This window comes from Eretmochelys imbricata, chromosome 2 (genome assembly GCF_965152235.1).
Source record: "Eretmochelys imbricata isolate rEreImb1 chromosome 2, rEreImb1.hap1, whole genome shotgun sequence".
Taxonomy (NCBI): domain Eukaryota; kingdom Metazoa; phylum Chordata; order Testudines; family Cheloniidae; genus Eretmochelys; species Eretmochelys imbricata.
This window is the reverse complement of record NC_135573.1, coordinates 235,105,482-235,129,082: the sequence shown is the minus strand read 5'-3', so window position 1 is coordinate 235,129,082 and position 23,601 is coordinate 235,105,482. Positions and strand designations below refer to the sequence as shown.

The 23,601-nt window shown below is 42.2% G+C and overlaps 1 protein-coding gene across 1 annotated transcript in view; it reads right to left on the bottom strand.

The window, feature by feature from the left end:
• The window catches only part of GPR158 (G protein-coupled receptor 158), a 306,727-nt gene that overhangs the window by 28,765 nt on the left and 254,361 nt on the right, over window positions 1-23,601 (bottom strand). Inside the window, exon 7 of the mRNA XM_077809468.1 lies at window positions 1,924-2,162. Within this exon, the coding sequence (XP_077665594.1) occupies window positions 1,924-2,162 (239 nt within the window). The remainder of the gene's footprint in view (window positions 1-1,923; window positions 2,163-23,601) is intronic.

The window sequence follows — 23,601 nt, the reverse complement described above, 5'->3', positions numbered from 1 at the left end:
TGTTATTTCTAGGGCTGTCAGGCGATTAAAAAAATTAATCACAGTTAATCACGATTAATCACACTGTTAAACAATAATAGAATGCCATTTATTTAAATAGCTTTGGATGTTTTCTACATTTTTCAAATATATATATTTCAATTATAACACAGAATACAAAGTGTACAATGCTCACTTTATATTTATTTTTATTACAAATATTTGCACTGCAAAAAACAAAAGAAATTGTATTTTTTGATTCACCTAATACGAGTACCATAGTGCAATCTATTTATCATGAAAGTTGAACTTACAAATATAGAATTATGTACAAAACCCCCCTGACTTGAAAAATAAAACAATGTAAAACTTTAAAGTCTACAAGTCTACTCAGTCCTACTTCTTGTTCAGCCAGTCGCTCAGACAAACACATTGGTTTTCATTTGCAGGAGATAATGCTGCCCACTTCTTGCTCACAATGTCATCTGAAAGTGAGAAAAGGTGTTCTCATGGCACTGTTGTAGTCAGTGTCACAAGATATTTAGATGCTAGATGCACTTAAGATTCATATGTCCCTTCATGCTTTAACCACCATTCCAGAAGACAGGCCTCCATGCTGATGACAGGTTCTGCCTGATAACAAGCCAAAGCAGTGCGGACTGACACATGTTCATTTTCATCATCTGAGTCAGATGCCACCAGAAGAAGGTTGATTTTAATTTTTGGTGGTTCGGGTTCTGTAGTTTCCGCATTAGATTATTTCTCTTTTAGGACTTCTGAAAGCATGCTCCACACCTTGTCCCTCTCAGTTTTTGGAAGGCACTTCAGATTCTTAAACCTTGAGTCAAGTGCCGTAGCTATCATTAGAAATCTCACATTGGTACCTTCTTTGCATTTTGTCAAATCTGCAGCGAAAGTGTTCTTAAAATGAACATGTGCTGAGTCATCATCTGAGACTGCTATAATATAAAATATATGGCAGAAACCAGGTAAAATAGAGCTAGAGACATACAATTCTCCCCCAAGGAGTTCAGTCACAAATTTAATTAACATTTTTTTTTAACGAGCATCATCAGCACGTGTGTCCTCTGGAATGGTGTCCAAAGCATGAAGGGGCATACGAATGTTTAGCATATCTGGCATGTAAATATCTTGGAATGCCGGCTACAAAAGTCCTATGTGAACACCTGCTCTCACTTTCTGGTGACATTGTAAATAAGAAGTGGGCAGCATTATTTCCTGTAAATGTAAACAAATTTGTTTGTCCTAGCAATTGGCTGAACGAGAAGTAGGACTGAGTGGACTTGTAGGCACTAAAGTTTTGCATTGTTTTGTTTTTGAGTGCAGTTATGGAACAAAAAAAACTACATTTTTAAGTTGCACTTTCACGATAAAGTGATTGCACTCTAGTACTTGTATGAGGTGAATTGAAAAATACTGTTTCTTTATCATTTTTACAGTGCAAATATTTGTAATAAAAATAATAATATAAAAAGAACACTGTACACTTTGTATTCTGTGTTGTAATTGAATCAATATATTTAAAAATGTAGAAAAAATCCAGAAATATTTAATAATTTTCAATTGGTATTCTATTGTTTAACAGTGCGATTAAAACTGTGATTAATTGTAATTAATTTTTTTAATCGCGATTCATTTTTTTGAGTTGATTGCGTGAGTTAACTGCAATTAACTGACACCCCGGTATGCATCCGATGAAGTGAGCTGTAGCTCACAAAAGCTTAAGCTCAAATAAATTGGTTCGTCTCTAAGGTGCCACAAGTACTCCTTTTCTTTTGACACCCCTAGTTATTTAATTTTCCTATATGCTTTTCAGGTGAAGCTCCAAGGTCTGACAAACGCTTTGAGAGGTTTTGTTTAGTTTTTTGTAAAGTAAATGAGTTTTATTTAAAAATTAAGAGACAAGCCAAAAAGTCAACATACCAATAGCCATCATGTAATCCCAGCGGTCTAGGAGGCACATATTGAAGATCAGGTGGTCTGATGTTTGTCCCTGGCCAATAAGTGAAATATTTCTCTCCAAGTTTTGGCAGACTGCAGAAGTCCAGCCGATCAGGAACCAAAAGACTATCAGGAGAATTACAGCCAGCATCCTCAACACTCGGCCACCTGTCATGTATGGAATACGTTGAGCAGTTTGGGACAGGAATACCTTCAAAACTCTGTAAAACCAAAGAATGACATTTGAAGGATCATTACTTTCACATTTATTATATTTAAATTGAACTGATTGCTTATTAGAGACTGCCAGGCAACAAGAATTAGCGAATTTGACCAGTAATTTTTAAAGCAAAGTTTGTGTCCAAATCCCCTAATCAGAGTTGAAATTTTTTCTACAATTGAAGAGCAAAAATACACAAAATCTTCTGTCTTGAGTCTCATCATATGAACAACCCTTGATGTTCAGCAATAAAATCTTACTTCAAGATTAGCATCTACATTTACTTTTACAGGAGAGAAAGTAAATGTAACTGGCACTTCTTAACAAAGAATAGAATAGGGTCTATTCAGGCAGAAGAGCTAGAGCTTAAATCACAGTTTGACTATAAATACAAGCTTAACACTACACGTTAAGTGAACTTGGAGATCTTAGTAAGTTCAACATTATTCAGCTGTTTTCTTCCTGACAGTTACACCATATGGAGGCATACTTTTTAATCTTTCCTTGTTTGATAGATATGATGTTCAGTTCTCCCTTTTTAGATACTAAATATTTTATATTTGATGCAGATTCCAAAACACTTCAGACAGGAAAAGAGATGGGATCAGGACAGATAATTTTCACAGGAGTGAGTCACGCACAAATTTCCTCTACCTTTATCAACCAAAAACTAATCTTGCATTCTCATTTTTAGAAGAAGGAGCTTGCTACAATTCCTGGATCCTTAAAAATTTAGCCTGACCAAAGGATTTCCCACCATGCAGGGTGAATGTCACAGAATAACACTGAGTTCCTCAGGTAGGAAAAATAACCATCCTTTTCTTGCATAACTGGGGGAATGTGAAGGCTATAAATTAGACCACAATTCAAGAAACAATGTATAGCATGAAATATGTGAAGCTTTGAGAATTATGGAAGCATTACTTTTAAACAATTTGAGAATTATACCAGCAAATTTCCTTTTCTATCTATTTTGGCTCTTCAAAGTCAAATTTTTAGATAATATTGAAAGCCAACATGTTAACCTGTTTTGGTTGGGATGAGTCAGGACAAGTCAAATTTCTTCCAGCACCATCTCAATGACTTTTGTCCATAAAATACTTTCCCAGTGGAATTGGTTGAAGCTGCATTGTGTGGTCACTTAAAACTAGATTGGACAGAGCCCTGGAGACATGCTGTATACTGTTATTCTGGAAGGTAGTAATGGCTACTATCGAGTTGGTCTTTGATCTATAGACAATCACAGACGTCATTCAAGCTGATGGATGTGCTAACCATCCTTCCTTTAGGATAAATGGAAAGAGCAATTAGCCCTCTTATGGAATGAAATAACTGAAGACAATTGAAACTCCTGCTCAAGGCAACTGGCAGATGATGAAGCCTGAGCAGAGATAAGCTATATGTTCTGAGGGGTTTCACCTGGACTGATTGCAAACGCAGGAATAAGGGGACTCACTGGTTGCGTGTTGTGTGTGAGGCTATGCCTACACTCATAGGCGCCGACTCCGTGGGTGCTCTGGGACTGGAGCACCCACGGGGAAAAATTGGTGGGTGCTCTGCACCCACTGGCAGCTCCCCACCCTGACACCCCAGCTCACCTCTGCCCCGCCTCCGTCTCCTCCCCTGAGCGTGCCGCCGAGTCCTGCTTCTCCCCCCTCCCTCCCAGTGCTTGCGCTGTGAAACAGCTCTTTCGCACAGCAAGCGCTGGGTGGGAGGGAGGGAGAGAGGGGGGAGGAGGAGGAACACGACGCACTTGCGAAGAGGCGGGGCTGGGGCTGGGATTTGGGGAGGGGTCCAATAGGGCCAGAGAGGGGGCGGAGTCAGGGCGGGGTCAGGGGGACACGAGCACACACCAACGCCAAGGAAAGTTGGAGCCTGTGTCTACACTACAAGCAAGGGATGTGATTCCCCTGCTTGTGCACACATACTTGTGCTAGCTCTCATCAAGCTAGCATGAGTATAAATAGCAGTGTAGCCATGGTAGCATGGGTAGCAGCCCAAGAAACACCCGGTTTCAGACACGTACATACTCGGATACACTGTGTCTCTGCTTCAGTTACCTGTGTTACTATAGCTACACTGCTATTTATACTTACCCTAGCTTGATGAGTACACATAGCCTGAGAGGCTGAGAGCTGGCAGAAAGGCAGCAGACAGCGAGAGAAGCAGGGATGAAAGCAGCTCGGAGAGGGAGTAGAGCAGGGGTGGCCAACCTTGGCTCTGGAGCCCCATGCGGCTCTTCAGAAGTTAATATGCGGCTCCTTGTATAGGCACCAACTCCAGGGCTGGAGCTATAGGCGCCAACTTTCCAATGTGCCAGGGGGCTCACTGCCCAACCCCTGGCTCTGCCACAGGCCCTGCCCCCACTCCACCCCTTCCCGCCCCCGCCCCTGAGCCTGCTGTGCCCTCGCTCCTCCCCGTCCCGTCCCCCCCGAACCTCCAGCACGCCATGAAAAAGCTGATCGGGAGGTGCTGGGGGACGGGGGGTGGAGCTGATGAGGGGCTGCTGATGTATTACTGGTTTCAGAGTAGCAGCCATGTTACTGTGGCTCTTTGCCAATGTACACTGGTAAATTCAGGCTCCTTCTCAGGCTCAGGTTGGCCACCCCTGGAGTAGAGGGACAGAGCTCATTGGGGAACAGGATTGGCTGGAGAGGCAGGCCTGGAAACTGTGAGCAAGGAAACTCCAGCTGTTTGATTCCTGCTGTGTTCAGGGAAACAGGACTTTATATACATTCCCTGTAAACAAAATATCTGACTTGTATAATCAATTTCTCCTCCTAAAGGAAACAACCTGGCAAGCCCCCAAATATTGATTAACTGCATGGGTCCAAAGAGGCAACAGCATGACCAGTCCTGCAGTGGCAGCTGAATGTATAAAATAACCTACCTGAGCAATTTTTCTTAATTTCTAATTTCTATTATTTTATGGCTTTTCTGAGTAATCCTGTCAAACAGCTCCGTTAAACAATTCATTGATTTTTGTGATACAAAAGCTGTATTTACACACATTAAATGATGAGAAAAGGGTTAAGAAGTGAGCAGAGTGTATTGCTGACTAGACTTCCATAGGGGAGGCAAAGTTTGCTGGCTATTTTCACTGGCGAAACACAGTATATGGGGCTAGCTACTCAGCCTGTTTAAATCAGTATAATTCCAATGAAGTCAATGGAGCTATGCCAATTTACGTCAGTTGAAGACCAGACACACATTTTCTACTTACTGGACTCTTTTTTAAAGTAAAGTAAAGTTTTAAAAGATCGCATCTATCAGTGCAAGAAATGTAATTGAGAAGATTCAGGCTCAGACTCTGCTATTTTCAGTACAGCTGAGCTTGCCATCACTTTTGCATGACATAGCACAGATGGCACAGAAACGTTGATCTAGAGATGAGCATAACCTTGCATATACGGAGACACCCCACAGCTCTGCCAGTGCACTATATTAGCGCTCCGGTACAACAACTCCATCTACTACTGAAAAAAACTTTTCAGAATCATCATCTCGCAATTCTACATGTGCAAGAGCATTGCAAATGCCAAAAGAAATACAGGAGACACCAGAATTTCTAGAACATTCTAATAGTGTTTCTTACCATGATGTCAGCAGAACTGTTGGAAAAAACATGGAGAACTAGCACACCAGTGACCCAGCAACAATTTACATCTATCACCCACAATAACAATAATAAACTCAAAAACTTAAATGATGCCCCTCATCTGGATATCCCACTGTGTCTTCTGTGTCTGTCCTTGAGACTGACTCTTTTGACCAAGATGTCAGCAGTTAATAAATAAAAGTAGTCGGTGTAACCTGAAGTAAAGCGTGCACTGGAGATGACTGTATGCTTCAAACAAACAGAGAACAGAAGGCAAAACCAGCTGGTACATGGAATAGATGCAGTGTCTAGAGACTGTAAATGAGTAATGGGTCAGTATTTTAATTTTGTCTGTAAATTGGTTACCACTACCCCTGCATTGCTATTTAGGATCAAATGCTTGCCTTTGCTGAGTGGGTGTGCTGGGCTAAGGGCATGAAAGGGAAGAGAGTCTCTTGGGGCTATGGAGCTCCAGTGGGCTAATTTGCTCAACATTGCCTTGAATATTCTACCTAGCTGTTGCATGGGCCCACTAGGAGTAGGGGAACAGGCCTTCCTCCCATCTGTCCCCCCAATCCAGCTGTTAGGGACCAGATCATAGGCAGTCAAACCTAGTGGGTCAGAGCTGGAACTGGCATCAGGAGCCAAGCCAAGGGTCAGAGTGGAAGTTAGGAATTGAGCTGTGGGCCAGTAGCCAGAAAATGAGCCAGACTCAGAGGTGGGCCTGGTAGCTAATGGTCAGGAGCAGAGCATAGGGGCATGAACCAGAGAAAAGGCAAGGATCAGGCATGAGGCAGGAGCGGGGCAGAAATTGAGGGCAAGGGCAGGAGCAAGGCATGAACCAGGAACAAGCACAGGAGAAGAGCAGGAAGTGGGAACAGGAGTTGGATGCAGATTGCAGGAAACATGCAAGAGTGGGGTCTAATCCTGCAGCAACAGAAAGTCCACGTGGTTGCTCTGTCATAAATATAAAGGGAAGGGTAAACCCCTTTAAAATCCCTCCTGGCCAGAGGAAAAATCCTCTCACCTGTAAAGGGTTAAGAAGCTAGGATAACCTCGCTGGCACCTGACCAAAATGACCAATGAGGAGACAAGATACTTTCAAAAGCTGGGGAGAGGGAAAAACAAAGGGTCTGTCTGAGTGATGCTTTTGCCAGGGACAGAACAGGAATGGAGTCTTAGAATTTAGTAAGTAATCTAGCTAGATATGCGTTAGATTATGATTTCTTTAAATGGCTGAGAAATTAAGCTGTGCTGAATGGAATCCTGATTTTACAGAGGTGATTCTTTTTATTGTTACTTCTTTTTTACTGTTTCTTCTATTAAAATTCTTCTTGTAAGACCAGAATGCTTTTTTCATTGTTCTTAAGATCCCAGGGTTTGGGTCTGTGGTCACCTATGCAAATTGGTGAGGATTTTTACCAAATCTTCCCCAGGAAGTGGGGTGCAAGGGTTGGGAGGATTTTGGGGGGAAAGACGTTTCCAAACAACGCTTTCCTAATAAAATAAACCCTGATAAACTTTTGGTGGTGGCAGTGGAAGTCCAAGGGTAAAGGGTAAAATAGTTTGTACCTTGGGGAAGTTTAACCTAAGCTGGTAAAAGTCAGCTTAGGAGGTTTTCATGCAGGTCCCCACAGCTGTACCCTAGAGTTCAGAGTGGGGAAGGAACCCTGACACATGCAAGAGTGGGGTCTGATGCTGCAGCAACGGAAAGTCCACATGGTTGCTCAGACAGCCCACCCCAGTCATTTCTGGCTCAAGTAGTGCGTGTAAACCAATCAGGTGACCACACACCTTGGGCATTCCAACAGACTTCCTGTGGGCCTGATGTTTCAGGATTTGGTGAATTGCTGCTTCGTCTCTCTCACTTGGAGGTGACAAGAGAGCATCAGAGACCCAAGCCCATCACTGACCCAAGTTTAGACCCACTGAAACAGAAGACCTGCACACTCAGATCCTTACAGCAGTATAGCCACTCTAGCCAATGAAGGATTTGGCCCAAAATTTATAATGACCTGTCTGGGGGGTAATAAATGGCAATGTTCATATTTGAGGATATACTGGTGATACCTTAATGAATTACTGATCAAACAGACTAAAGAATTGAATGATCAGGGAATTCAATTATGCGTTTCCTAACAAATCATATTGGCTTTTAAATAGACATTGATTCCATGATTCCTTACCCTGGATTTAAAGAGGACTTGTATTATAAGAGACAAGCCCAGCCCAGCCCAAACTTGTCAGACAAAGTGTGACTCAGAGGAAAGAGAGAAATGCTATTAAGCGGGGGTGGGATTTCTTTTTTTCTTAATGCGTGGTAACAACTACCTTTGCAAGCACATAAATCTAGGATCTAAACGTGGTCCTAATCTATAAGCTGTTTCTGTATAAGTCCTCCCCCATATCTCCTGAGGGTTTTCTACTCCCTGTTTTCTTCTTACATTAAGTGTAGCTATTGTACTGTATCTGTAAACAAATATTAATGTTTATACAACACACAGAAGGTATTGGATTGGATTTTGGAATATTCCACTGGAGCCAGAGGAACATTATTAAGGTAATTTTGAGAATCTTTGACAAAAGGCCTATTAAGAGTGTAGGGAATAATTTATGTTGCCATAATTTCTATGTATGTGGGTTAGGGTGAGGAAAGTTTAAAGTAAGGAGGTGAGTTCACATGCAGGAATCAAAAGGCTATCGGTAGGAGATTGTGAAAAGGGGCTCAATACTTATCTCATTTAAGTCAGTGGCAAATTTTCCCACCAACTTTAATGGGAGCAGGACTGAGCCCAGTATCATGCAACTTTAATAATATGGAAATATTAAAAATACTTTATTTGTTTTCATTGATATTTATTAATTTGAACTAGATCGTGTCAATCCATCCACATGTAGATTTGGAATGAGAAAACTGATTCTTATTTTCTTAAATTAAATCAGCCACCTAGATTACAGTATTTTCCCATGCTGTATACATGTTTTGTATTCATCTTTCATCTCTGTGCCTAAAATTTCAATCCAATGTTAAATGTAAAATGGGCCCTCTGAAGAAAGCTGATTTTCTTGTGGAATTCTGATCAAAATGTTTGAGTGTGTGGAGCTGACTCTGAAGAGTACAGCTAGAGAGTCTTTTGACAGACCAGCTGAGGTTTGTTTGTCCCTTGAGCCTCCCCATTTCCCAGCTCACTCTTGTGCTACATACTTTGGTTTTGGTTGGCTGCTGTCCTCCCCATTCCAGGGGAGACTGCACTGCATATATGTTGTTTTTGAAGCACTGTAGTTTGCTTATTACCATATTGCCAAGATGTCCCACCCTCATCACAAATGGACAAATGGCTGCTCCTCCTCTGCTTTTGTCCATTCTGGATCTGGGCCTGTGTTGTATTGACTATCTGGGGACTGAGGGGTAATAAGGATCAACACTGGACCTGCCGTGACACATAACCAGGTTTCAATAATGCAGACCATATTGGATCTCATCTGCACAAAATCCTTGTCTGCTATCCATTAATTATATCTCCTAACGGAAATAAACCACCCCATGGATCAGTTTCTGTACTAACACCCCAGGCTATCCCACTTAGATCATTGGTACTGCACAGGATATAAATCAGCACAGAACTTGACCCCTTAACTGTAAAGTTATCTGATCACTCAGAACTATCACAGCATATACAACTCTTATTTATGGTGTTAAATAAGGAACCCAGTCAAACCATTCCCAAATTATTAGTAGCAGCAACATTACAGTCTGTCAACTTTTCACCTTTGGGGTTAAGCTGCATGGTTACTTCTGCTTCTTCAACATCTACAGATGTCAATAATAATGTCCTGTCTAAAATTCCTAGAATTTTGAAAAACACCTGCTACCAAGAGAGCGTCTATAGTGTCTTTGACTCATGTCCTTGAGCCACTGCTGTTACTTTTGTTAACATAAACACTTCAATTATTTCTCTGTGGCAGACATATTTAAAATGATTATACATACTTCACCTGCTAAAAATGAATTCTGTGTGTCAGCTCCTCAAACATCCTTTTCCATAAGCAACCCAATCCAGTCTAACCCTTTTCCCTAATTCAAATTGAAGGTGATTTGTTGTAGAAACATTAAGTTCACAAGGCTCTTTCTTCTGGTGCTTTGGTCTAACAACTATAAATCCTTCAGGCTACACAAGCAGTGGCTAAGCTAATTATTTGCTTCTAAAAATCACCAGGTGATCATTATCTTTTTGTAAATCTAAAGCCATTCAGTTCTTTACCCGTACCAAAGACTTTCAGAATTGGCAATACAAAAGATCTCAAGGTCACTATTTAGCCAGAAGCTTATACTGTGAAAATAGATCTGAGTAATGCCTGCCTGTTAATCTCCTCTCACCATAGTTCAGCACATTTTGAAAACCTCTATTTCAAAACTAGGTTCACTTGGAGTTTATGGATTTGAACTCACCACTCCAACTAAACGTCAGGATTGCAACCTGCGTTGAACTGAACCCACCGATTTTAATTTGACTTAATTTGGTGAATGAAAGCAGTAGGTTTGAAACAGTTCTATTTCCTTTTAGTTTTGCTCTCCACAGACATTCTCTGTTGCTGAAAATGTATACAGACAGTTTTAATAAGCCTCTTCAGAGGCAGACATATTTTTCCACTGGTCAATCTTAGGGTACTATTGCCCAGATTTCTGTTCCCAGCTCTGCCACTGACTTCTAGTGTGACCCCTGCCAAGTCACTTAGTCTCTCTGTGCCTCAGGTTTCTCCATTTGTTAAATGGGGATAACAACTTTTGCTTCTTCCACAATGCCCCAAGAAAGGAGTTAATAACAACATATAGCATAGACGCTAAATACAGTTATTCCCTCCCCTGGGTTTTCCGGTGAATTCTGTCTTAAGCATTTGCTTAATTGCTTTGCTGGATCAAGGCATCAGATCTTTAGAACAGGGACTAATTTTATTTATATATGTTGTTCAGTTCAACCACACCGTTGGTCATTTAATAACACAGTATTTCCAACCCCAACTGATCAAAAATCATGAGTCAGACCCCCAAAACTCATAAGATTGGCTTACAAATCCTGAGGTGTTAAAATAATAAATATAGGTTCTTTTCATTTGCCTTCTAAGTTTTGAGCCATTATGGTTCAGTTGGCTCACATTTTCTTCACAATCATGATGGCTAGAAATTTACTTTTTTTTAAAATGAAAGCAGAGAATCTTGTGCGTTCACATAGTCCAGAAGTTAGGGCTTCAAGAAAAATACCACATATATTATGAGATTTGTGATAACATTTCAAAAGCTGGCAACATTGATAACAAAAGCACTTGCCTACCTCACAGGATGTTGTGAGGCTTAGTTCACTAACTTTTGTAAAGCACTTTGAGATCCTTTAATGGAAAGCACTATAGAATAATTGTACAAGGTATTATTCTGAGTCAGAAACCAAAGACTAGTTCACTAACCATAAGTTAGGCGATTAAATATATTTCACTCTGCCACCAGATTTATTGTGGGGACTAAAATATTTATCAATTGCATATTCACAAATTATCTTATTTTTCTTTATTTTTAAAAATAAATTTTATTTGACAAACATTAAATAATATTTTAGCAACAGAAGAAAAAACAACAAGAGAGTCAAGAAAAGTATGTACTGGGATACTTAACTGTTTTTACTCTCTGTCTTGTTTTATATATGGCCAATATGACATGTTAACTGTTAATTTACCTACGGTGTAATTGTGTTTGAAACAGACAGATATCATACCTTTAAAATAATCTACTTTTTTAATTCACTGACTTTCCTAAAGTCAAATTAAATAGCAAGTTTCTGCACTAAATCAACCACTAAATCACCTCACCTCTAACTGGTCCCTTCTGATTTATTATTGCTTTGAATAATAGTATTGAAAAACATTAATAGTGCTCTTATCATGACTTAATACAATTCTGTTACTGAATCTTCTAATGGAATAAATTAGTTGAGTTAATGCAATGCATTGCAAAATTCAGGCTTGTAACCACAGTAGGATCTATGAACTCAGTGATTACTATGAAAACTCAAACTCTTACTGTTATGTGAAAAATAGAGTACAATTCATTTACTCCTAGAGCCACGTTCTGTTTTCTTTGCACATACCTACATGATTATAAGATTGTACTGAGAGGTCTAACCCGGTCAGACAAGATTAAAGAAATATATTTAACAATATAAACTAGTTCTTTGAAACGAACAGTGGATAATACCAGTAGATCCTAGACCAAATCTACTTTGCTAAATCCGGCATTAACACTTCCATTTTTAAAACACACTGCTTTGAAGCAGCCCCATTTGAGAAAGAAATGGGCTGTAGATACTGTATCAGATTATTTAGAAGGCACACATTCATGATCATTAACTAACATCATTTCACTATTACAGAACTTCCTCTCCATAAATTCCAATTTATTTATTTATTGTTCTCTCTAAGCATTCCCCAAGAACACTGCAGAAAGTGGAGCAGCCATTATGTGCTCAGTAATAACTCATACAGTGCAGATAAGAAATGTTGACCATTTCTTCCATTTGATGGAGTCAAAAATGGAAGGATCAGAGGAATTCAGTTCCCCTAGTTAAAATACTAAAATAAAGAAAAGAGTAAGAATCACTTCAGAAATACTGTATATATACGAACATTTGAAAAGCTGTTGCAGAGGGATGGATTGTTCTGCTCTGATTAGCCTCAGCTTGGCTTGCAAAGTGTTGGCAGTAAGGTACACAGCTGTGTGCAATACCCCTGTGTTTGCCTGTAAGGTACTTCTCCATAAATTATGCACACTGTCAACTAATGGTATTGTTATTTAAACAGATCAATTAAATTCAAACTCTGGAGGAGATGAATTACATTAATAACACTTTTTTCTGCAGTTTCAAATAATGTGCAACCTTTAATTAAAGAAAAGATTTGAAAATTGTCTTGTTTCAGTAATGTCTGGAGATAACGAATCCTTTCTTAAGATTCAAGGTCTTACTGTCAGATAAATGCTCTTTCAGCTGTATGGTGTGTAGCAATGGGAAGATCCACTCACTAATTAGGTTAATTGTGAATTAATATGCCTTATGAATGTCACAGACGATCTCTCCTTGAAACAATTTTTTTTAAATTTTTTTAAAAATGTCTGTCTGAATTTAAATTTGGTGAAAATGATTCAGGAGAAAAGTTGCATCTCTTACAAAGTACAAGCTTCGGGCTTATTTCTCATGACCTAGTGACTCACTGCTCTAAGCTGTGTACACTCTGCCAGGAATCTCATACAACTTGACAGGATTATCTATTGATGGTAACTCAGCATTAAAGGTGTGTCTAGTCTGAAATAACTATTTTTGATCTTTATGTATGTTAGTGCAAGAATATGGAGGGGAGGTGCAAAGAAACTAATGAACAGTGGTTTTAGCAGTAAGCATGCTGCCTCAGGCTTCTTCTTGAGATCTTAAATCCTTTAGAATATCTGTTATTTAACTGATGCTATGAGATCCTCTATGCTTTGATCAGATGTGTAGTGAAAGCACAAATCAGTTTAGTAACATACAGTGGGAAAATTCTGCTCACAGATGCACTCCAAGGTACATTATTTCTCTTTAGTAATAATATTTAGTATGGTAAAACGTTCCACACACTTAATGCAGTGGGTAACATGCCATCCTCATTCCACATACAAAGCTATATACATCCACCAAAAACAGCATATGGCTTTGTAGTGAGAAGGTGTGGCCCCCCTCAGAGAGGGATCACAACACGTCCCCTGGGGGGGCCAAACCTGGAGAACCACGTCCGCCCTGCCGGAAGCGGAAGGGCAGGATAGGAACAGAAAGTGCAAAAGGCAGGCCCTGCAGCTCAGTTGGGCGGGAGCCACTAGAGGAGATGGACGCATCCTGCCTGCTGCTGGAGCCTGCAGAGGAGGCCTTCTGAGGATGGAGCTCCCAGGACCTCTGGCCGACCAAGACGCTGAGGAGTTGCCAGGGCTGCCACCTGAGGCCTGGCCGGATCTCCACAGGCTGCTGGCTGACCAAGACGCTGAGGAGATGCTGGGGCTGCCGCTTGCGGACTGGCCAGAGCCCCCCAAGATGACAGACACAGGAAGGCCCAAGGGGGAGAGTAGGAAGCAGCCCAGGGAAACCAGGCAACAGTCTGGTTGGGAGCTGGCCTGATAGAAGGTCAGCATGTTGCGGGGGGATCCCTGCTGACCCCGTGGCAGACTACTCCGCCGCTGTTAGGGCCCTGGGCTGGGACACGTACATGTTGGAACAGGGGAACCAGAATGTGACTTGGGACTTAGCCAAGGAAGCTTTTGACACGGTCTCCCACAGTATTCTTGTCAGCAAGTTAAGGAAGTATGGGCTGGATGAATGCACTATAGGGTGGGTAGAAAGCTGGCTAGATTGTCGGGCTCAACGGGTAGTGATCAATGGCTCCATGTCTAGTTGGCAGCCGGTGTCAAGTGGAGTGCCCCAGGGGTCGGTCCTGGGGCCGGTTTTGTTCAATATCTTCATAAATGATCTGGAGGATGGTGTGGATTGCACTCTCAGCAAATTTGCGGACGATACTAAACTGGGAGGAGTGGTAGATACGCTGGAGGGGAGGGATAGGATACAGAAGGACCTAGACAAATTGGAGGATTGGGCCAAAAGAAATCTGATGAGGTTCAATAAGGATAAGTGCAGGGTCCTGCACTTAGGACGGAAGAATCCAATGCACCGCTACAGACTAGGGACCGAATGGCTAGGCAGCAGTTCTGCGGAAAAGGACCTAGGGGTGACAGTGGACGAGAAGCTGGATATGAGTCAGCAGTGTGCCCTTGTTGCCAAGAAGGCCAATGGCATTTTGGGATGTATACGTAGGGGCATAGCGAGCAGATCGAGGGACGTGATCGTCCCCCTCTATTCGACATTGGTGAGGCCTCATCTGGAGTACTGTGTCCAGTTTTGGGCCCCACACTACAAGAAGGATGTGGATAAATTGGAGAGAGTCCAGCGAAGGGCAACAAAAATGATTAGGGGTCTAGAACACATGACTTATGAGGAGAGGCTGAGGGAGCTGGGATTGTTTAGCCTGCAGAAGAGAAGAATGAGGGGGGATTTGATAGCTGCTTTCAACTACCTGAAAGGGGGTTCCAAAGAGGATGGCTCTAGACTGTTCTCAATGGTAGCAGATGACAGAACGAGGAGTAATGGCTTCAAGTTGCAGTGGGGGAGGTTTAGATTGGATATTAGGAAAAACTTTTTCACTAAGAGGGTGGTGAAACACTGGAATGCGTTGCCTAGGGAGGTGGTGGAATCTCCTTCCTTGGAAGTTTTTAAGGTCAGGCTTGACAAAGCCCTGGCTGGGATGATTTAACTGGGAATTGGTCCTGCTTCGAGCAGGGGGTTGGACTAGATGACCTTCAGGGGTCCCTTCCAACCCTGATATTCTATGATTCTATGATTCTATGATACTACTGTGACATTATAGTGGTGCTGAAAAACCTAATAGAGTATTGTGACATACTTCTGTTGTGAGCCACCTCGGTGAGTTTCAATCACCTGCAGCTGACACTGATGTACTAACAGAAAGCGGACAATCAGCAGAGGCTCTTCAAGGGTAACACATTTTGGCCATGGTTTTGTGCTGAGGAGAATTTTAATGCACTTTAAGGGCCTTCTTGAGCAATGTTTTTGTTATATGTTAACTGCTCTTTTTTGGGTTGCTCTATAGGGAGCACTTAAGTAGGGCCCTCTGAAATCCGCATTAACGAGAATACGGACAGAATCACAGAATCCTGCTCTCCCCGGCACTACGACCACAGCAGCTGGCAAGCAGGGCGGGCTGCATGGCTGAGCTACCTGCAGCAGCCGCATGTAGGAGAACTAAGCTGCTTTGGATCAGGAGCCTCCTGATCTGCTGTCCTGCGCAGAGCCAGGGAGAGGCTGATGTTGGGGTGTCCCCTTCCCCCCCACTGGTGTACCTGGTCTCTGCTCACCTGGGCGGGGGGAGCAAGGGAGCGCCTGTCTGTGAACCAGCCTCTGGCTCAGGAGTGGGCGCTGCCGGCTGCTGTCTGAACAAGTGTTCAGGCTGGTGAGTACCCTGCTTACGGAGACAGCGTGTGGACACACTAACTCAGGTGCACACACTCCCCCAGTGCACACAGTTTCTCTCTCTCTCTCACACATACACACACACATACACGTGCACTCCCCTCCACGCACACATGCTCCCCACATACACTCGGGCTCTGTCTCTCTCTTTCTCTCTCTCACACACACACTCCTCCCCTGCACACTCCTGTGGACTTCTTATGTTACTGTTCAGCAGTGTTACTGAGCGCTACTTTAAAAAATCATTCAAATGTGTTACTTTTACTGTATATTGTATATCTGCAGGATGTTTTGTTTAAATTGCAGGATTTCTTTCTAAAATCATTTTTTCCCATTTGCAATCCAATTCTGAACATTTTTATTATTCATAGTAAGGCTAATTTTTGTCAATGTATCAAACAATTTTGATTAAACAAACCCATAAAGATGGAATTAATATTTTTAAAAAGGAAAAAAAATAATAATAAATCTGAAAATGCACAATAATAAAATGCATTTCATAGGGCCCTACTTAAGCATTATTAAAGTAATTTTTTTAAAGTTCTGTAAAGCTTTGAGAGGGACTTCACACATTCCCTCCTCACAATGTTTTCTGACATCGTTGCCTACAGCACTTATCAGGTGCTATACATGATTACTCCCTGGGCATAAGTACTACCATGGTTTCAAGAACTCATGACTGTTTGGTAAGGTTTGAGTAAAGGCACTGCTCAGTGTCAGATATCTTCAATGTTAATTTAGTTTTGTTTCCGTTGTCTGTATTATCACTTAAATTATTAACAAAGATATAAATATGATTCACTTAACTTGCCTTCTGGTTTTCATTCTGGTGCTTTGTACAGCAACAGTTATTTCGTGGCTTACTTCATTGTCACGAACACTTGTTTTTAAAAAATGACAAATTCACAGGCAGTGGAGGGAAGGGGTTGTCGGAGAGAGGAAATTGTTTGCATTTCCATGGCACCAGACTTTTAAGCAATCATAGTCATGTGCTGTGAATTCTGCTACTCCACCCCAAACCTTTGGGATGAACCCATGTCAGGGTGGTGCAGTGGTGGGGGATGTGGTGTGGGTGGTGGGGGATATGCTGAGGCATGTAGCATCACAGCAAGAGGGGATGTTGGCAGGGAAGGTGGGGGTCCATCCACTGTAAAACTTACCAGTGTTTCCTGCAGTGTCTCTTGGACTTTCTCAGGGTGGACTTCCTCATTTGGGTACACCATGTAGGTGTAGGATCATGTGCTCCTCTTCCTCCATGTCTCCCTTCCCGGTCCCTGCAATCTCCTGACTCTGCCCCTCATCAGTGTTCCGTTGTATAATGAGGCCAGTGAGTTAAGGAGGGGTCCGTGAGTCACTTCAGGCTCCATACTCACAGCCCTGGAGAGCACCTGGTCCAGCTCATTGAAGCAAGGGCATATGTTAGGTCCCCTCCCGGAGTGACCATTGGAGTCCTTCACCCTTCATTACAAAATCCTGAGGAGCTTCATGCATTCCTGGTGCTGGGATGGAGTCCGGTGAATGCCAGCCTCCTCGAAATCTCCCGGTACAGGTGAATGTTCCTGCTGACCTGGGAGAAGTCGCAGAGGATGGTGTACTCTGACCACACATTGATCAGCACCTGGGTGTGCTCCAGAGACCACATAGCTCCTCTCAGACCATGATCACCTGTATTGATCAATAGATTTTAGCAGAAAACTGTTCTGAAGGGCTCAGCACAGGTTACTACTATTGCTGGAAATGGGAGTTTGGGGCGGGGAAGAGGGAAGTCAGGGATGTTTATACCTTGGAGTAAGGGTCAGGCAGCAAATGGATCAAGGCATTCTGGGAATGGCCTTGGAGAACTATTGATACACAACCCTGCCCCCATCCTCACTGCACTGTATAATGGGTACAGTGCCATGCCACAGCAGAAGCGTGCATACGCCCACACCCCTCATGCGTGCTAGCTTTTGCACACAACACTGTCCTTCAGAGCGTCAGATGTGGACAACAAGGGGCGCATAACATAATAACACACACGTAACTGTGTACAGTCGCAAGTGTAGACGTACCTTTATAAAGAGAGCCACAAGCTATTAACCAATAAGCTAACGACGTGTACAACAACTACCAAAATATAAATATATTTAAATCATGGACAAAACATAAACGATAGAGAAGGTTCTGGCACACTGGCTGGCTGTGCCTATGAAACACAATTATACAGTCACCTAAAGGAATGCCTTGCACAGTCACAGATCCACCCATCTGATTATGGAAAATGAAATTCTTATAATAATAAAAAAGAATGAAAAGGAAAAAATGTTTTAGAGAGCAGAAGTTAAGAGAGAGGCTGCAATGAGGAAGCAAGCAAAAACTGTCACAGCTCTGTTGAGTAGGCACAGTACAAAAACTAAATTAATTGCTAACGCTATATTGCCAGCCACAGTAAACATTTTTAGAAAGAGATAAATTGGCTAGCTAAGAATAGCCTCATCAGAGAAACAGCAAACCCTAAATGCTAATGAGCCTGCTTCATTTAAAAAAAAAAAAGGGCCTGAATAATGTTCAAACACTGGGCCAAATTCTGCCCTGGAGACTTCAGTGGAGTTAAAACTGCTTACACCAGCATTGAATTTGGCCCCTTCAATTTAGTACATGGCTAAATGTTCCATATAGCATGAAATAGAGAATAAAAAATCAGTACCAGCTATTTGAACATGGAAGACAGAATACCAATGGAAAATCTACACTCCTTGCTGCCCTAAAGCAGAGAATAATTTAACAATCCAACACTGGCCTCCAAAATGGATTATTCCATAGAAGACAATGAAACCCTCAAAACGCCACCTCAGTGAGAAACACTTTCCCCTCACAACACTTTCCATACCACTAGCTAGATGAAAGACTACCACCGATCCTCTCATAATTTAGCAACCAATCAAAAATTCTTGGTATATGTGTGGGGTGGGATTCGTTGTTGGTTTGTTGTTGTTATTTTAAATAGTCTTGGGAAATAAAGGCCTTGTGATTTGTGTATTCCAGCTGACACACTCTGCAAACTATATCAATGATTCTGACTTTGTCTGTGTAGTAATCCAACTGAATGATTACAGACCAAGCCTCTCTGATGATAACAGGGCAAGGTGCCAATTCTTTGTACGTTTGATTGCTCTTGAGCTGCATCCAGCTGCAGCAAGTTAGAAAGCAGTAAGGTGGAAGGGTCCCAGAGTTTGGGCTGCAGCCTGAACCCAAACATCTACACTGCAATTAAACAGCCATGTAGCCCAAGTCCCGTAAGCTCAAATCAGCTGGCATGGAACAGTCCCGGGTTTTATTGCAGCATAGACACCCTAGGAATCTACTCACAGAAGTAGTGTTCCTCCAGCTATGATTTTGGGCATGCTTCAACTACTGGCCATTATAGGGTTCATTTCATTCACTGTCTCCCACGCTGTGGTAACTCAGGATGACTATTCAGTTAACCTGGAAGTTAGGGAGTCCACATAAGATGAAACGTTGGGGTTTAAAACTGAAAATAATGGTTGAGGCTTCCAGGGTGAATCCCTCTATATCAAAATCTTCAGGTTCATTATTGTGTTCCTTGAATTGGAGCAGGACACTGCTGCTAGGCAAGTTTTCATTTTTTTAAAAATAATACTTTTTTTCTCATAGAAGGAGTCCAACAACTGTTTAAGAGCTTTTTTGTTTTACAAAGCCCAATCACCCATTATAAAATACAGATTTAATGGATGGAAAAATAGACAATGTATTCTTTTAAGAATATATTTGCTAGCAATCTGAAAAATGCCAGTGTTCTAATTATTTAATGATAGTAAAAAGCTTTAAATTATTTATTTAAAAATATTTGTGTTCATATTTAATAAAAAAAAGAAGATTGCAGATTATTTATAGAAAAATGCATCAGTTAGATACCTGGGTATGATTTGATAGATACTGAAGAGTCTCTTCAATGTATAATATCCCTGCAGTCCTGAATTGTTTTCTTCCAGCACCTGAGGCTGTAATGTTTTGGACTTTGTGGTACAACCCAGAGATCTAATATATTTAGAGTAGACTGGCTATGTCTCAGGAAGTAACCAATTAGCACATTTGAACAATGCACAGATTGGTATAGTGTCATCTTAACATCACAACATCAGCTAATAATGTTGTCACAATATAGTTGTTACCACTGTACAGACAAAACTACTGAATTGTTGTACACGACTTGTTTTCATGGTAAGTCAGAGAAGTATTAACTAGAAACACATACAGATAACTATTTTCCATAGTTATTTTTGAGGCAGATCACCTGATTCTCCCAGTACTACAAGTCTGCAAACAGATTTAAACCACTTATATGATCAGAGCTACTTTCAAGATAATCATTAGCTGGGAAAAGGTGTAGGTCAGTAAATAAGATTGGTGTGAACGTGAAATTTAAATTTACAAAAAAAAATTTAGTTATCCATACTGACCCAAATTAACACTGACAGCAGAGCTTGTGTTTCAGAGATACATGGAGTTTAAGGCCAGAAGGGACGATTAGATCATCTAGTCTGACCTCCTGTATGAGACAGGCCTTTAAATTTCACCCAGTTACCTTTGTATTGCACTCAATAACTTATTTGTGTGTTTGCATCATTTCAGTGCAGAATTGTGTATGTTATATAATTAGTAGGGCACGGGGGTTTTATTACAAAGGCTATTGTCAGGGGCAAGCTGGGATATGAGATCAGTCTAGGCATGTATTATCTGCGTGCACCCCAGGTAAAGTGAGTGTGGTCAGATCCAGCTATAACTGTACTGAATGGTGGTTAGCACTGCTTGGTAGAGATATGTTTGAGAGATCTGTGGATTATTTTGAGGTGTGTGACAGATCTGTGACTGTGATAGGAGGAGGGCTATGTTTTCTACCCTCATGTGTAGGGCCCTACCAAATTTAGGGTCTATTTTGGTCAATTTAATGGTCATAGGATTTTAAAAATCGTAAATGTCATTGTTTCAACTATTTAAATCTGAAATTTTACAGTGTTATAGTTGTAGGGGTCCTGACTCAAAAAGAAGTTGTGGGGGATCACAAGGTTATTGTAGGAGGGGTTGCGGTACTGCTACACTTACTTCTGTGCTGCTACTGGTGGGGGCTGCCTTCAGAGCTGGGCGCCTAGCCAACGGCAGCTGCTCTCCGGCAGCCCAGCTCTGAAGGCGGCACAGAAGTAAGGGTGGCCATACCGTGCCTCCCTAAAATAATCCTGTGACCCATCTGCAACTCCCTTTTGGGTCAGCACCCCCAATTTGAGAAACGCTGGTCTCCCCCATGAAATCTGCATAGTATAGTGTAGAAGCACACAAAAGACCAGATTTCACGGGGGGAGACCAGATTTCACGGTCTGTGACGTGTTTTTCATGGCTGTGAATTTGATAGGGCCCTAATCACAAGTGTGAGGGAAACGAAAAGGGGCATGTGGACCTACAGGATGCAGAATGCATCATTTCTATGCAGAATTTTGTAGGTGATGTTGGTAGCCAGGAATAAGGCTTTTATTACAAATCTTATTGCCAGCAGTGAGGTGGAATATGAGAGGATTATCCTTTAATGATTGTTAAGTGAAAGTACAGGTTGAGATGGTATCCTGTGAGCAAGTGTAAGGAGGTTGTAAAAGGCTGTGAAGTGGCGTGCTATTGTTTTTGGGGAATCGGCTAAGAGTCTGAGGATTTAGAACCTCCTGACTCTTATAGTGTGAAAGGCCAATAAGAGTATATGCTATGTGCATACTGAGGCATTGCTTGAAGACAGCAGAGGAAAGGTGATGTGGGCAACTCTTCCCCCCTTCTTTTTACCCTTTTAAATAGTGCTAGATGGAAACCTGTAGTGGCAGTGAATGGGTTGTAAAAGGAGGTGAAGAGCGTGTACATTTCAGCAATTATGGGGTGGTCATAGTAAAGGTGTGTGTAGGGGGAGAAGGGAGTGATGGGGCCCATTGGACATTGCGGAAAGAAGGCAGAGTTAAGGTTGCATGGGACAACCTTACCTGGGCATTTCCTGGTTTTCAGAAGTTTGAGATTTGCTCAAGTGATCATTCTGCAAGGAGACGACATATTGCCAAGCAACCTTAACTCTGAAGTGAGGCATTTTTTTGACACTGAATTTCCAAGATTTTTAATAGGAAAAGATATGTTGTTGGTAGGCGTTAGTAGTAATTAACACAGTTTTACATATTACGTTCCACAATTAGTATGCTGAACCAGCCAGCCCCCCATCCTCAGCAGCAGCAGCCCACCACAACTCCCCAGCCACACCCCTTACCCATTTTTTGTGTTACCCCCTCCAACCTGGCCCTCTTCCCACTACACTACCCAGGCACTCCTACCACAAGCAAGAAACATATCTCCCTGAAGGCCTCACTCCCTGTTATACACATGCGAGGGAGCCCAGCTGAGGAGGAAGGAGCTGAGCTGGACTTACAAAGGCAGGAAATTGACATCTGAGGGGGCAGCTGGGAAAAGGGAGGTGGGAGAAGGGAGGTGCGTTTGGGAGAAAGGGGGGGAAGCCATGAGGGTAGGACACAGCTCAGGGAAAGGCAATAAGGTCTAGAAGGGAACAGACCTTGACTGCTGGCTGGAGGGTCCCTGAGCTGGAACTCGGAGTAGAGGACGTGCCTGGGTTCCCCTGCCAACACTGAGGGTGTGGCAGTACAAGGCAGTGAATGGGAAGGGTGCCTAGGACTGCTGAAGGAAGACTTTGGTACCCAGGAAGGGGAAAATACATAGAGTGACCTGGCCAGAGGGCTGATTGACAAAGAGGTTGCAGCAGCTCGTGGAGTGAGGGAGGGGCCATAGACCCAGAGAGGCCAGCAGAGGATACCGTGCAACTGTAAGAAGGGGCGTCAACCTCATAAGCTATTCCTCAGAATGCCCAGGAGGAGGTGCCATTCTAGGGGAGAGTGGATCACGCCGTCACAGGTGGAGTTTGTAGCAGGGCCAGCAAGAGAATTTCACAAACAGTATTTTGGAATATGTTTTATGTTTGAGAGAAAGGGCTTCTGACCTCTGACTGCTAGATGTTCAAAAACCAGCGAGGTATCAGAGCTTGTAATGTTTCTATGCCTTACAGTACACATTTTCTGGTCAGCAATGAACCCTCCAATTTCCCAATTAATGTTCTTCTAACATTTATTGCTTGCTTTCATATTGTTGCTGTAACAATTATTCAGCTGCTCACCCAAATCAAAGCAAACTATCACAGCTCCTGGAAACAAATCTCTGATGTGGTCCAAATCTGCTCTCATACATTGTATGAAGTACTCACCAGGAATATGACCCAGATAATTTCTGCCTGAGTGAATCACCACAATGTCCAGTAGATCACAACCTTTCAAGTTAGACACTGCAGAGTGGGCAAAACATGATACCAACACAGGCCACTTCTCTCCACCCAAATCAGCCTGTAGTAAGCAATCTCCATGTCATAGTGTAATCATTGCCCTTCCTCGAACTTCTGCAACCTCACAATCCAAGAACAGCCCAGAATCCACACCTTGGCAACCCTGGCAGGGCACATATTTCTTTTCTGAGCAGCCAAGGTACCGGCACTGTCAGTTCCAAATCTGAGTACAAAGGCGGTCCCTGTTCCAAGGTAATACACTTGCTTGGAATTAGGCCCATATCCCAAAACCACAGAGGACTCAGATTCATTCTAAGACCTCTTCAGTGTACACACAAAATTATCTTTGTCCTTGGGGACTGAAATG